This window comes from Megalobrama amblycephala, linkage group LG1, assembly GCF_018812025.1.
Source record: "Megalobrama amblycephala isolate DHTTF-2021 linkage group LG1, ASM1881202v1, whole genome shotgun sequence".
Classification (NCBI taxonomy): Eukaryota; Metazoa; Chordata; class Actinopteri; order Cypriniformes; family Xenocyprididae; genus Megalobrama; species Megalobrama amblycephala.
Genome location: NC_063044.1, coordinates 38,750,960 through 38,766,227, shown reverse-complemented (window position 1 = coordinate 38,766,227; position 15,268 = coordinate 38,750,960). Strand labels below are relative to the sequence as shown.

General features: G+C 39.2%; 2 protein-coding genes across 4 annotated transcripts in view; one reads left to right on the top strand and one right to left on the bottom strand.

Moving 5' to 3' along the window:
• The first annotated feature begins 6,146 nt into the window (after positions 1 to 6,146).
• Positions 6,147 to 9,483, top strand: b9d1 (B9 protein domain 1). The gene is made up of 7 exons (XM_048192145.1): positions 6,147 to 6,415; positions 6,523 to 6,591; positions 8,190 to 8,298; positions 8,486 to 8,582; positions 8,679 to 8,741; positions 9,008 to 9,075; positions 9,211 to 9,483. The coding sequence occupies exons 1-7, from the start codon at positions 6,353 to 6,355 to the stop codon at positions 9,336 to 9,338; spliced, it is 597 nt and encodes a 198-aa protein (XP_048048102.1). The 5' UTR covers positions 6,147 to 6,352; the 3' UTR covers positions 9,339 to 9,483.
• Positions 9,484 to 10,289: 806 nt separating this feature from the next.
• Positions 10,290 to 15,268, bottom strand: part of epn2 (epsin 2) — a 29,518-nt gene continuing 24,539 nt past the window's right edge. For all 3 annotated transcript variants that reach the window (XM_048192120.1, XM_048192131.1, XM_048192124.1), the window contains exons 8-9: positions 13,977 to 14,174; positions 10,290 to 13,136 (exon numbers count right to left, since the gene is read on the bottom strand). In XM_048192120.1, the coding sequence (XP_048048077.1) occupies positions 12,766 to 13,136; positions 13,977 to 14,174 (569 nt within the window). In that variant the 3' untranslated portion in view covers positions 10,290 to 12,765. The remainder of the gene's footprint in view (positions 13,137 to 13,976; positions 14,175 to 15,268) is intronic.

Genomic DNA, 15,268 nt, shown 5'->3' with positions numbered 1-15,268 from the left:
GAGCCGAGTGCCTCCACCAACACCCCGCCGGGATGCCCCCAAGGGTTGCAGTATATCCCACGGACACGGCGCACTCCCCTCATCCATTCCACGCATACTTCACTGGGCACTAGTCAATGAAACCCTCTCGCTGTTGAAACAGCGCTTCTGGTGGCCCAACATGGCATCCGACGTCAGGAGGTACGTACAGGGGTGCCAGGAATGTGCCGTCTTAAAAAGCCTGCGTCATCTTCCCTCCGGGAAACTCCAACCTCTGCCCGTTCCAAACCACCCCTGGTCACACCTAGGAGTAGATTTCATAACAGATCTTCCAGTCTCCAACAGTTGCACCTGTGTATTGGTGGTAGTGGATCGGTTCTCCAAGTCATGTCGACTAATTCCCCTGCCTAGACTGCCAACGGCAATGGAGACCGTGGAGCTCATGTTCAACTATGTGTTCAGATACTATGGACTGCCCAAAGATATTGTATCTGACCGTGGATCGCAATTCACCTCCAGAGTATGGAGATCCTTCTTCAAGCTCCTAGGTGTGACCATAAGTCTCTCTTCTGGCTACCATCCCCAGACGAACGGGCAGACGGAGAGGAAGATTCAGGAGATCGGCTGTTTCCTACGTACCTTATGTCACGGCCACCAGGACTCCTGGAACCAGTTTCTGGGTTGGGCCGAGTACGCCCAGAACTCTCTCCGTCACTCCACCACTGGTCTTACTCCCTTCCAGTGCATACTCGGCTACCAACCCCCACTGTTCCCCTGGGATGGGGAACCATCGGACATCCCTGCAGTGGATTACTGGTTCCGGGAGAGCGAGAGGGTCTGGGACTCAGCTCATCTCCAACTCCAGCGAGCCCTACACAGGCGCAGGACGACAGCTGACCTTCGGCGCTCCCAAGCCCCCGACTACCAGCCAGGACAGAAGGTTTGGCTGTCGACCTGGGACATCAGGATGCGCCTGCCCTGTAGGAAGCTGAGTCCTGTGATGTCACAGACACACCAGGCTCTACACTCACCCAATCACAACGCACTCCCTCTCCTGAGTATTAACAAGCCACACCTGACACTCATCAGCACCAGTCATCACAGCAGCATAAAAGACACATTCAGTCACTGTCCGGTCTCGTTAACACATACCTACCTGTTATGCTTACCTCATGGACTCTTCTAACGTCTACTTACCTGTCTCCAACGTTCTTTGTGATTCCTAGTGTCTCCTCGTCTCCAGTGAGTGTCATCGTGTCTCGTCTGCTCCGCGCCTGCCTGCATCCACGTTCCCTGGGAAAGATAAAGACAAGTTTCAGATCCAGTATCATCTACAGTCACGAACTTAACCTGCTTTCACTCACCTGCACTCTGCTCGCCATCTCTGGTTGTTTAATAAACTGTCCGTCCCCTTCTGTAAGTAACAAGTATGCACAATATTTATTTACTATTATTAATGCTAATAATGTGTATTATGTTATACTTAGCTGCTTAAATACATATGTTATATTAATAATAATAATAATAATAAAAACATTTTATTTTTTTCTATTTTATTCTTTATATATCTGTCATTTGCTTCTAATTTGAATAAGATGGTTTTATTTACATTTTTTAATTATTGTTATATATTTGAAATACATTATAATAATATATTTTTGTAAAGTTGCAACCCTAAGGATAACAAGGAGAGCAAGCCTGCTCATTTCATTGCAAATAATATCTGTTTGAATTAACATGGATTTTATCTAGTGACAATTAAAATTCAAATTGAATGAATCATCACACATTAGTGCAACACACCCCACCTATGAAGTCATTAGTATCTGAGGTTAGTCTCAGGTCACTGATCACTAATAACTACTGAGAGCATATTGTCACTTTTTTAACACCCCACAAATTATTCAAGTAACTCTAAGGTCATATGAGGTCATCAGTGGGCCAAACATAAATTAAATGTCATCAGGAATGGAATATAAATTACAGATCAGACTTTAATTTAAACGGACATAAGTTAAATGAGGTCATGACCATCTACTGTGTCGTTAAATTTGATCTGTAGAGTCAGTGGCCTCATCCTCAGAGATTAAATATCCCTCACCTTCAAATCACTCAACACCTTTCTTCATGTTATTAAATGACAGACAGGTCATTTTCATAGACAGTCAGCCCACTTTTCTTGTTGCAGACAAGACAAACAAAATAATTACAGAATTTATCTGCATCTCTTGCAAGTTTAGAAATGATTGGAAATGTCATTGTCACAAAATTGTGTCTGAGAGCCTGCTGTCTCAATTATTCTTCTTAGTGGAGGAGAGCTTGAAAAGTCTGAAAGAGTGTAAATTGAACAAAATTGCATCAATCAAGTAATCATATCACATCAATAATACAACTGTACGCAAGTCATCCATCCAAAGTATCTAGTGAACAGTAAGCACATTAATTAAAACTAGCAGAAATAAGTACAAAAGACCTTTTTTTTTTTTTTACTTTTCAAGGTAGTGTTGTAGATGAGACCAGTCTTGGTCTTGGGACCAGTTTTAAAGGATTAGTTCACTTTACAATAAAAATGTCCTAATAATTTACTCACCCCTATGTCCATGTCCTTCTTTCTTCAATCGAAAAGAAATTAAGGTTTTTGATTAAAACATTCCAGGATTATTCTCCTTATAGTGGACTTCAATGGCCTCCAAACAGTTGAAGGTCAAAATGACAGTTTCAGTGCAGCTTCAAAGGGCTTTAAACGATACCAGACTATAGTAGAATATGGGTCTTATCTAGCGAAATGATCTGTCATTTTTGAAAAAAATAAAAATGTATATACTTCATAAACACAAATGATCGCCTTGCAAGTTCTTCCACCAAACTGCCTTCCATATTCTTCAAAAAGCTTACGCTGTATGTCCTACACCTTCCCTATTCAACTTATGGAAAAAACGTGGCGCCAGCTCCGTTTTTAAGTAAATTGAATATGGAAGTCGTTATGGCGCTTCGCTTCAGAAGGCCTTTATTATCAAAAAATGCGTTCTGATGATCTCTCGTGCTTTGCTTCAATGAGTGCGAGACGTGCCTTCCGTTGTCAGAGTGCGTTCAGACCTCACTAACCGGATGTGGAGGGCAGTTGGACATAGTGGTGTATTAGAGGTAAAAAATTATATAAATACTGTTCGGTTTTTCGCACAAACCAATCGTTTTGTGTCTTAGGACATCAATGTGTCGTCACAAGCCGCAGGGTTTAATTTGGATTTGTCTGTGCATGTTTTTTGACTCTTATAGATGGAATTCCCATTGACACGCATTATACGACTGACAGACGGCAACAGTTGGAGTTAAAAATCATCATTTGTGTTCTACTGAAGAAACAAAGTCACCTACATCTTGGATGCCCTGGGGGTAAGCAGATAAACATCAAATTTTCATTTCTATCCCTTTAACATTTTTGTGGAAAGCATGATACATTTTTTTCAGGATACTTTAATGAATAAAACTTCAAAAAGAACAGCGTTTATTTGAAATTTAAATATTTTGTAACTATTTATAAATGTCCTTACTGTCACTTGTGATCAGTTTAATGCATCCTTAAGTATTAATTTATTTAAAAAAGAATCTTAATGACCACAAACGTTTTTATTGTAGTGCAAGTTCTCATCCTTCCTGTGTTATATTTCCTGTCTAACTTCAGATCAATCCGGGAAAATCAGCAAACATCAGTTACGGTAATGCCAGAGACAAAACCATTTATGTGCTCCTAAAAGAAAATTCATTCTTTTATTATTTATCAAATGGAAAAACCCTAAAAGCATGGGTGGGGAAGATTTATCCAGCATGCAAAATTAGGGAGTGGTCAAAATGAAATCCCTGATCCCTGCCACAAGAGTGGGCTGCTGTAATTTGACACGTGCAGATCTACAGTGACCCACTCATCTGTCTGACACAGGCCATTATGCTGTCACAGAGCTGCACTCCAGCTAATGGAGAAGCAATATTAATGATTAGCCCTCATAATAAATGGCACTCTGCTTTTGACCATGATTGGAGTTTGGAGGAAAGGACATAAATCGATAACAATTTTACATGACGTACATTCAGGTTGTGCCTCGGTTGAGCTTTCTAAAGACACTCAGAGAAACGGTGACCTGGTATTTTCAGATGCAGGTCAGGGACTGCACTAACATGCAGGATAGCAAGTTCAGTACATAAAAATCTAGAAGTCATTCTAATAATCAATATTACATATTTATGAGCTTTTTAGCCCTTATAAAGCAGTCATATGGCATCAAGTAGATGTATCTTCCACTCATTAATGGCCATAACATAATGTCTTCTCTTTACATATTAAGAGAATAAAACCTGAACTTGAAAAGAACAAAAAGTTCAAATCTAGACTATATTAAGGACAAAGCAGATATGAGGGTCAATGATTAAAAAAGTGTCAACAATAAAGAAAAAGAATGAAAAAGAAATGCCTCCTTGTGTTCATGTTCATTTCATACAGTTTTGAAACTGGTATAATCATCAAAAGTAATATCCTTATATTCATATATATAAACATAATTATTTTTGGGACACAACCTGAACAAACCTTTCTTTGTCACCATCTCTCATATTTTAGGAGATTTATCGACCTTGACACAAAGTCATGAGGGTCTGCAGGGGTCCTTTCTATGATGATATTGATCAAAGTGAATTTTATTACAGATATTAAAAACATGATTAGAAGAGATTAATTAATGTAGGCCTTTGTGTTTTTTTTTTTACAACATTAAAAAAGTGCCATGTCACTGACCCATAAACTGGATGAAGCCATGCTATTATAAGCTCCTTACTTTCCAGACTAAACAATGGAGATCACTTGCCTTAAGAAAACACAAGATCATCTTTCAGACCACCAACCAAACCTGCCAAACTACAGCCCAGGGCACATGACATTTCCATGACATTTGCTATGGTGTGGACAGTTGGTGCATGTTTTGGTGACACTAGCAAATGTCAACCAAACAAACGATGTCAATCAGATGGACAGCGCTATTCACATACTGTTGAGATCTGAGGAACAGAAACAGATTAAATGGATTTCACATCCAAGCGTTTGTGCTATGCAATTAATGGAGGACAAGAACAATACGCTCAACCTAAAAGCCACATTGGGTTGGGATTGATGTCAAAAAAAAAAAAAAAATGCCCCACGGAAATGACTGAATGAGTCTTTATTTCAAGCCTAAAAAAGGGAGACACAGGTCCCGTAGAGGACTTCTAAGTAGTACAGACGTCTATTGCTATAAATAGTGATTGTAAGTCAAAGACCTGGTCCCAGAGAGGGAAAATTGGCAACAGACGAGGACAGCTCAAACTGGGACATTGTTGGGACAAAATAGTGTCAGGCAGGTCTTGGTCTATAGGTTAAAAGAGTTTACTGGGGTGTAGAACTAAAACCAAGGACTGAGCCCAAAATTCAATCCATTGATTTGTATATTGATCCTCCAATTAACACTGTCTCTCTTTCCATTTTTGTTCTATTGTCTCTCTTTTTTTCAGTGTCAAGGTCTTGGTGTCTGTAATGAGGCCTTCCCTAAAGCCAAACGCTTTGCACAAGAGAAATGTAGGCTTTCCAGAACAAACAAAGTGCAGAGTGAATTTTCAATTCCGTGTGAGAGAGTAATTTAGTAGCCTCATGTAGGGACAGAGGAGTTAAGTGCTTGAGATGATATTATTCTGCTTAGGTGAGAAAACAGTGATTTGCCATTGTTTGTTTGAGAGGATTTGGTAGTAGGTCACGTGATAATGACAGCAATGGCGAATTACATTCACACTATCCACATTATTTTCAGGTAAGAGCGGGCGCGGCCATTTGTAAATTAAACTTATCTGGCTTCCGGTGTCATTCCAGTTATTTTTTAGCTGTACAAGACTGCTCGTTACGCTGACTGATATCGCAAACCGGTATTTCTTACCATATTATTTTAATGTATCTTAATAATAAACACGCAAACAGTTTACTAAACTTTGATATTCTTCTCGTTATTTCGGAAGTCTCGCACATTCACAGAAAACGTCCTTCCGCATTGAAAACCTTTTTTTTAGCAGTCAAAAAAAATAATTCTTTATTCAAATTAAGTAGGTCTATTCAAGGGATGCGATTTCGGACGTGGCCCCAATTTCATGTCCACGACAACCACCTAGTGGAATAGCAATTTAAAAATGCGTTTTGTCTAGCCATTTGGACCTTATTGCCTGCCGTACTGAAAGCGTCCATAGCAGCCAGAGACCTGTTGACAACAGGGGATCCACTAATTTACAGCTTACCTGATATTTCAATGCAGCGAGGGTCGTTTGGTGTGATTTAAATGTTTTCCAGGGTGTTAATGGTGTGAAAATGACCTCAAACAATCCAGCTGTTTTTCTTCTCATGGTCAATGGGCAAATCGAAGCAGCCGATGTGAGTTAATGATTTATAGAGGCTGTGTTTGATGCAGGAAACTTTCTGCAAAGCCTGTTGTTAACGTCGGTTAATTTGATTACTAACATGTCGCATTTTGTCTGAAGTTTCCAGAATATGATGATCTGTACTGCAAGTATTGTTTTGTTTATGGACACGACTGGGCGCCCACATCAGTGAGTGACATCAACCTTCTTTACTTCCTTTTGTCTCACGGAAATCAGGGCTATTGTAACATTTATTTATATACATGTAATCTATTTTTATAATTTAATATGCAACTTGAATATTCAATGATAAAAAAAAATAATAATATACCATGTATTACTAAGTAATTGCCGTCTTTACGTTGGTACTTGGTACTGATTATTTTACTGTTTTAGTCGCCCCTGCTCTCCCCTACTTTAGTGACGTGACATACACTGTATTGCCAAAAGTTTTGTGACGACTGCCTTTATGTGCACATGAATTTTAATGACATCCCATTCTTAAACGGTAGAGTTTAATATGGATTTGGCCCACCCTTTGCAGACTTCGGTAAAGTTGGTTTTATATTCGCACATTCGGACTTCTGATAAATTCAGACTTTCCAATAAATGTGCAATAAATTAATGTTTGCGAATTTTAAGCAGCGACATGATATTGACAACCAACGATTATCAACTTACAACATTTTTCACAGTCGATCAAAATAGGCAAGTATTGTTTTAATGGCATATTTACTTGTGAATGTCCACTGAATGTCCAATGTAGTGTGATTAACAAGGCTATTGAATACGGATGTCCGAATGTGCGAATATAAAACCAACTTTACCGAAGTCCTTTGCAGCTATAACAGCTTCAACTCTTCTAGGAAGGCTTTCCACAAGGTTTAGGAGTGTGTTTATGGGAATTTTTGACCATTCTTCTTTAAGTGCGTTTGTGAGGTCAGGCACTGATGTTTTGTGAGAAGGTCTGGCTCGCAGTCTCCGCTCTAATTCATCCCAAAGGTGTTCTATCGGGTTGAGGTCAGGACTCTGTGCAGGCCAGTCAAGTTCCTCCACACCAAACTCGCTCATCCATGTCTTTATGGACCTTGCTTTGGCACCGGTGCGCAGTCATGTTGGAACAGGAAGGGGCCATCACTTTACACCACTGCATCCGACACTTTGACACTTGATGTAAGGCTTGGATGCAGCTGCTCGGCCATGGAAACCCATTCAATGAAGCTCTCTACACGCTGTTCTTGAGCTAATCTGAAGGCCACACAAAGTTTGGCCACACAAAGATATTGACTCTGCAGAAAGTTGGCGACTTCTGACCTCGCATCTGTGATTTTACGTGGCCTACCACTTCGTGGCTGAGCTGCTGTTGTTCCCAATTGCTTCCACTTTGTTATGATACCATTAACATGGAATATTACCATTGTCCATGGAATATTTAGTAGTGAGGACATTTCATAAATGGACTTATTGCACAGGTGGCAACCTATCACGGTCCCACACTTGAATTCACTGAGCTCCTGATTCTTTCACAAATGTTTGTAGAAGCAGTCTGCATGCCTAGGTGCTTGATTTTATACATCTGTGGCCATGGAAGTGATTGGAACACCTAAATTCAATGATTTGGAGGGTTGTCCCTATACTTTTGGCAATATAGAGTATATTACCAAGTAATTGTAATATGATACTGATTCTTTTACTTTTTAGTCACCCCTTCTCTCTGCTATTTCAGTGATGTATATAAAAGCTTTTGTATTCTCGTAAATTCAGCAACAGTAATTTTGTCTTCTCAGGGCTTAGAAGAGGGCATTTCTCAAATAACATCAAAAGGTAGAGGATCTCAGAGTTTGGTGTGGAATTTCCCATTGGACATCACATTCAAAAGCACTAACCCATTTGGCTGTAAGTGAACTTTGTTTTGGTTGGGTCAGAATAATATGATTGCATTGTATAAGGAATATTAGTCTGAAGATATGCATAAAATCTGCTGTCACATATTGTTTTTGAATACATATATATATATATATACATGTATATATAAAAATTTAATTATCATCTGTCCTTCTTTTTACCGTTTTTTTTACTTCAGGGCCCCAGATTGTAGTCAGCGTGTATGGCCCCGACACCTTTGGAAATGATGTTGTGAGAGGTTATGGAGCCGTGCACATCCCATTTACACCTGGAAAGTGAGTCACTCTGAAATTGTGGTGTCATAATGTGACAAAAGCAGCCAGCATGCTTGAAATTTGTCTGAAATGCACAATTACATTTCTCTGCCCCAGACACACCAAGACCATTCCTATGTTTGTTCCTGAGTCTACGTCAAGACTGCAGAAGTTCACAAGGTTATAACTAATTTCCTACTGCTTGGTGTTTTACACACATTTAAATGTAGACATACAGCAACATTTTAAAATTACACAATTTATCATGCACCAGCTTAGGGTTGTGATCTAATTTTCTGTTGCCCTTCCCTTTTGTCCTCAAAACTGTATGAACTAAGTTGTTTTAGTTAAATGTGCACAGTTTCAAATAAGCAAATACATTGTAACTTGAAAACATTCATTTGCATGATATGCTCTGCATCTAACATGTTTTGTCTTGTACTCAGTTGGCTGATGGGAAGGCGTCCAGAGTTCACAGATCCCAAGGTTGTTGCTCAAGGAGAGGGAAGAGAAGGTAAACTTTCATTTTACCTTTACCTCGAATTACATTGCAGTGGATGTTTATCATCTCTAATCATAGTGAGTCTTCAAAAATTGTTCTGCAAGTCTAATTATGAGACATAACTGATGTGGTTTTGTCCATTTGCAGTCACGAGGGTGCGCTCACAAGGTTTTGTCACACTACAGTTCAACATTGTGACTAAGGACATGAAGAAGCTGGGTTATGACACTACATCAATAGAGCATACACCTGCAAGAACACCACAACCGCTTTGATAACCTTGAGGATCTTTTTTTGTACATTTTTGTATCTTAGTTGCTTTATTCAGTATTCATTGTAGCTGCTTTATAACTATTCATGTTATATTCTTTAATCAGTTTTGTAGGTTTTCAAATAAACTGATCGTGTTTTGTTTGTCTAGAAGAGTCAACCATTTCTGACTGGAAAAAACCTGGCTCGTCCATAATTTGCATGTCCAAATTTGATACCAATCTGCAGATATCATCCATGCCTATTTTTGACCCAAAACAACAGATTAGATTAATTTATTATACTTAACTTAAACCATCAAAAAACATTTATTACTTGAAATACAATAAACATTAAAGGGTTAGTTCACCCAAAAATGAAATTTCAGTCATTAATTACTCACCCTCATGTCGTTCTACACCAGTAAGACCTTCGTTCATCTTCAGAACACAAATTAAGATATTCAATCCATTCAATGCAAATTAAGATATTCAAAATCCACGTGGACTATCTTAATGTCTTTAGTACCTTTCTGGACCTGGAAAGTGGTTATCTTGCCGTCTATGGAGGAGTCAGAGAGCTCTCAGATTTCATCAAAAATATCTTAATTTGTGTTCTGAAGATGAACAAAGGTCTTATGGGTGTGGAACGACATGAGGGTGAGTAATTAATGACAGAAATTTCATTTTTGGGTGAACTAACCCTTTAACTGAGATTTATAAAAAAAAAAAAAAAAAAACCTTGCTGGCTAGTTCTCGTTTTCATTTTGCTATGATATACTAAAATAAATAAAACAAATTAATAAAAATGTAAACAAAATGACTATATAAAAAAAGCAAATATGAAAAAAAAAAATTCAAAATACTAATAAAAACTATAGTAGTAGCTCAATAATACTAAAATAACCCTGTATCTGGTACCATAACAGGATGTGATGTTGGCATGTTTACTGGCAGCATGAAAAGACAGATCAAAAGTCATTGATACAATTTATTTGTTTTACCACTGCAGCTACAGGTCCTTTATCACTTGCTGTGGTTTAGATGGCAATAAAACAATCACTCTTCCTGTGACTTTCCTACAAAACCATTACACAGAAATAAGGTACACAACAATATGTTACAATAGAACAGATGATAAATTATATTATACAGTTATAATGCCAACAGGTTGAGCACATATCCATAAAAAGCAGCCTGCTCCCAGTAATATGAGACAGTTTGGTAAATACACAGACACAATAACATGGAAAAATAAAATGTTATGCATGTTCACAAGGTTAGTCCTCCACAATAAATGCATAATGAGTACATAATAACAGAAGAACGAGTGATACACGGTAACAGCAAAACAAGATGGCCGAGACGAAATCAGCTAGATATCGTATGGATTCGAAAGTCAAACTAGTCTGCATAATCGATTACAGTGATGTTCACTAGCAGGGAGTCTCGTTTAGCAGGAATAGAGCCTGCTTAAACCATCACGTCCATCAAAAGCGCATTACATACATCTTAAAGCTTTCTTAGCCACAACCACCCCCCAAAATGCCTGAGTATGCCTGCAGATTATTGACCATAACACACCCAGGCTCTGCTACAAGGCTGCACATGGCAGTACTACCTCAATATTTCCAGCAGAGGTCACTAGCTCACAGATGAGAGAAACCGTAGAGTCCATACTCTAGCAGGAATCAAGAAAACAAAAGCAGTAATATTGATGATGATGATAATAATAATAATAATAATAGGGGAACAATTGAAGAGAGATAAACGTGTAGTCAGTTAGAAAACGAACGCAGTTCTGCATTTAAAAAGGACAAGCAGAGTCACTTTGGTAACTACTATTCGGTGGCAGATGTTGCCATCTTGTGCTTAACTGGTTGAATTAAAAAGTGTAGACATAGCAAGCCACACGACACACCAAAGTCTAGGCGTTCTTGCTTTAAATCGACCGTTAATTGTGATATCAAACAATTCATAGTCTAGTTTAAGTCTCATTTATGACTTATGATAAAACCGTGGCCAAAATAAACTCATTTGAATACAGAATGCAATTTAACCACAGGTTTCTAGCTGCAGAAAGATGCATATGACCCCTAACATACATTTATACCACATATTCAACATCAACAAGGAAAAAAAAAAAAACCTAGAAAATCGATCATACAATCCATTACGGGATCCCTCCCACACTATAACCTGTCTTAGCATCTCCGCTCATTCTTGTAACACTATAAGCAAGTTAGCTTTCCATACAGAACTGAGGATTTTGTTAACGACAAGCTTTGATATACTTTTCTCCAATGTACATGAACGGATTGCATTAGGAAGCAGTGATTAGTGATACAGCTGTCGGTTATAACAGTAAGATGCATTAGGACCTGATGAAGATGAACACAAATTTCCTCCCGTTTCCCTTTGCTCCTTCCATCCACGCGCACGCATACATAAATAAAAAAGAAAACGTAACTGAAATGATCACATTTCAGGTTGTTGGATACTCACAGAGAAGCTAAGCGGATGAATTCTAATCATTAGTATCGATTAGCTGTGGAAATATGGAGCTGTGCTGTGCAAATAGTGAGCCGTATTGAATTGAAAGAACCCATTCCCCCAATAAACTACGTCTTGGGATTGTAAAGCAGTAAAAAACAGGCTTCGGTATAAAAGTTGAGCCGTATTACGATATGCAAACCAACTCCCCGTCGTGCATTAAAAAAGAAAAGGAAGAAAGAACAACTCTCCACTTCAGTATGAAGTTCATCTTTCAATGCATCAGGTTTGAAAGCATTCACACATGCAGTTCACAGACTCGCTCTTTGCTCGTGCCTTAGTTAACGGTTTCCCATCATTCTCGCACTAAGGACTAACGGTGGGCAAACAGTCAAAGGAAGATAAATCAGAGCATGTGCAAAATCCCTGCTTGGAACATCAAAATCATTTCCATGTAAACTGATAGAGAGTCCTCTAAACTGTCTACTTAAGCGTACTGTAAATACACATAGTGTATATGCACTGCGTAGAACGTACAGGCTGCTTGGATTAAAAGGGTTAGCTTTATATCTAGCACGCTGCTCGAAAGACTAGAAATTAGAAAAATTAAGACAAACCAGTACTCCTAGTTTCAAGCCTCTGATAAGAAAAGTAAGCCATCAAAAAAGAAGTTAAAAACAGGACCCCTTTGAACGGGAGAGACGCTGTATCGCTGATGGTTTCTTTCGAGGAAATTTAGAAAAGAATACCAAATCGCTGTATGGTACCAATCTCTGACAGGAGAGGAAGGGAATCACCTGCCAGTGTAAAACCTGTAAACACCACTGATACTCCCAAAAGTCTCAAAAAAGCACACCGGTTTGGGGGCGGGGGACACACAACCGACTATGTTGTCTATAGCATAGAAACGGGATAAGAGAGAGATTTTTGTGGGTTTCGGGGAGGCAGCCTATGTTGTTCCTCACAATAAGAAGGGGTTGGTTGTGCCGCCGGCTTGCGTTGCTGCGCCCGTGGGCGGCAGCCCTCCGCTCATGAGGGGCTGGGGCATGGACATGGATGCTGGGATCCCCATGTTTGGCATCATCTGGCCCACAGGCCCAAGAGGAGCCATGCCGGTCATGGGTACCATTGAGACGGGACCGACTGGGGGCATTGAGGACAGAGGCAGGGGATCGTTGCTTCTCTGGGCCATGCTGCTGAAGCCCTGACCGCTCATGCCCATCATGGGACTGACTCTCATCTGGTTGAGGGTGGGCGGCTGTGGCTGGTTCACCTGGAAGGGGTTTATTTGAGCGGCAGGTGCAGGAGCAGGAGCTGAAGCTGCTCCCGAGGCTGAAACGAGACCAATGGGAGATGCTAAACAAGGGCTTTTAAAATCCAAATGTAAGCTTTTTTTTTTTTTTTTTTTTAAGACCTGCACAAATAAAATTAGAACAAATCGATACAATCTCAAAATAAATCATGCATCTCAAAAACCTTTACCAAGTTAAACAGGCTGCTCAACAAGGACTTAATACTTCTTATTAGCAAAACAGGTAGTTTAAAATATGCAAGTCATGTTTTATGTAATATGCAAGTTTGGTTTTTGTACCAATATATCAATACATACTCAAAGGAATTAGAGCTTGAGCATTATTAGATTTTGCTGATACAATAATAATGTGTTTAAAGACATGATTATTGTGATATTGGTAAAACCTATATAATAAATATGTTTATTGTGTAAGCAAAATATCAATAATAAACTGAAAAAAAGGATTTTTTAATAAAAATAAGCCTGAAATACACAGGACTCTGATTTTGAAATGTCTATGCTTTACTACAATATAAAAACCATAAAGTAAACATAATTCATCAACAGTAGATCAGTAAGCACAAATAAATGCACTTTAATTGTGAACTGCTCTGAAAGTGTGAGCCTGTAGAATGTGCAACAGCGTCGCATTTTGGCTTAAATATGCATAAATCGCATTGGACCATATCACAATTAGTGCTTTTCCATTCATAAATTTAAGACCTCTCAAAACAATAATTAAGACATTTCTTAAACCATTCAGATATTTAAGACTTTTTACAACCTTAAATTTATAAAACTGAATTAAAAGACTTTTTAAGGACCCGCGGGAACCCTGTAAATGTGGTCAAATGAAACATGTTATTGGTGAAGGGTACCTGCAGCGAGGAAGGGGTTGGAGACTGGAGGCTGCTGGAGAGGCTTGCTGACCAGAGAGTCTAAGTTGACAAGAGCAGCATTGGGACCCAGGAAAGACTCTGGAGTTTTTCTGGTTGGGCCGCTCGGTACGTCAAACAGATCTGAGCCTACAGACAAGCTGGTCTGCGACGGCAAGGCAGAACTTCCTCTACCATCACCTGCGAAAGTGAAAAACATCACATGCTCATGTCATTCCCAACAAGAGACAACGCGTCTTAAAACTTGCAAACTGTAGGGATGCATCGAAATGAAAATTCCGGGCTGAAACTGAAACTTCAGGAATGCTCTTCTCGAGAGTTATTTTTTCTAGCTAATGAGTTCATGGACATTGAATAGCTTTTTGAGGTAAATGTAACGTTAAGTGACACTGTATAGCCTACAAGCTGTTTTATTGATGTCTTTCCCCGGTCGAAACTCTGAGCGAATACATGAGGCAGAATTAATTTCGGTAAGATGTAATGTATCCTTCAGCATACCCTCTCATGTTTATTTTGTGCTGTAATAGTAGTAAAGAGATGAGATGAGATGAGATGAGATGATCGGTTCACGTGCGCTTGATTCGTGCTGCCACTTGAACTGAGGCGCTACAGCGATCTGTCACGACATATTAAAGAGCGCCAAAACAAAATTTTTTTAATTTCATAATAAAATTGACAATTTTCAAGATAACGCTTGCTTCATATTAAAAGTAACATTAATAGTAAAGCACAAAGCTTTTTGTGATTATTGGATGGCTGGCGTGCTACAAATGTTTAGAGAAGTTTTGTTCAAGCTCCACATCAACAGAAAACAGCACAGACTAAAAGATTTTAGATCTAAGAAACCATATTACAGATTAAAATCGAGAAATTAATATTGTCAATCCAGAGCTAGTGCCCACACAGCTGACATGTATGGCCCTGTCCCAAATGGCGCACTTCATGTGGACTTTCGGTCTCGTGGACTTAAATTGCACGTGCTCGCTGAGTCTACAAGTCCGTAGGCCGTCCCATTCAGCATTTTAACGCTCTGAAGTGTGCTCAGCAGCGCCCCCTTTGTACCCTTGAAGCGGTCTTCCGCGAAGCCCGCATAGATGCAGGCTCCGCACACTTTAACTACCCAGGAATCCTTGCGAAATGCCAATCAGACAACGGAAGGGAGGAGATTTCGCTCAAGAGCAATTGATGACATGGCTGAGAAGAAAATATTTAAGTGTAGGTATCATTACGGTTTTTATGACCTAGGTGTACATTTTACCAGTTGTTACCTACAG

Excerpts from the sequence above, each read along its gene's own strand:
- b9d1 (XM_048192145.1), top strand. The coding sequence starts at position 6,353 with ATGACCTCAAACAATCCAGCTGTTTTTCTTCTCATGGTCAATGGGCAA. Across the intron at positions 6,416-6,522 it reads GGCAAATCGAAGCAGCCGAT|TTTCCAGAATATGATGATCT; the intron begins GTGAGTTAATGA and ends TTTTGTCTGAAG. Across the intron at positions 8,742-9,007 it reads AGACTGCAGAAGTTCACAAG|TTGGCTGATGGGAAGGCGTC; the intron begins GTTATAACTAAT and ends TCTTGTACTCAG.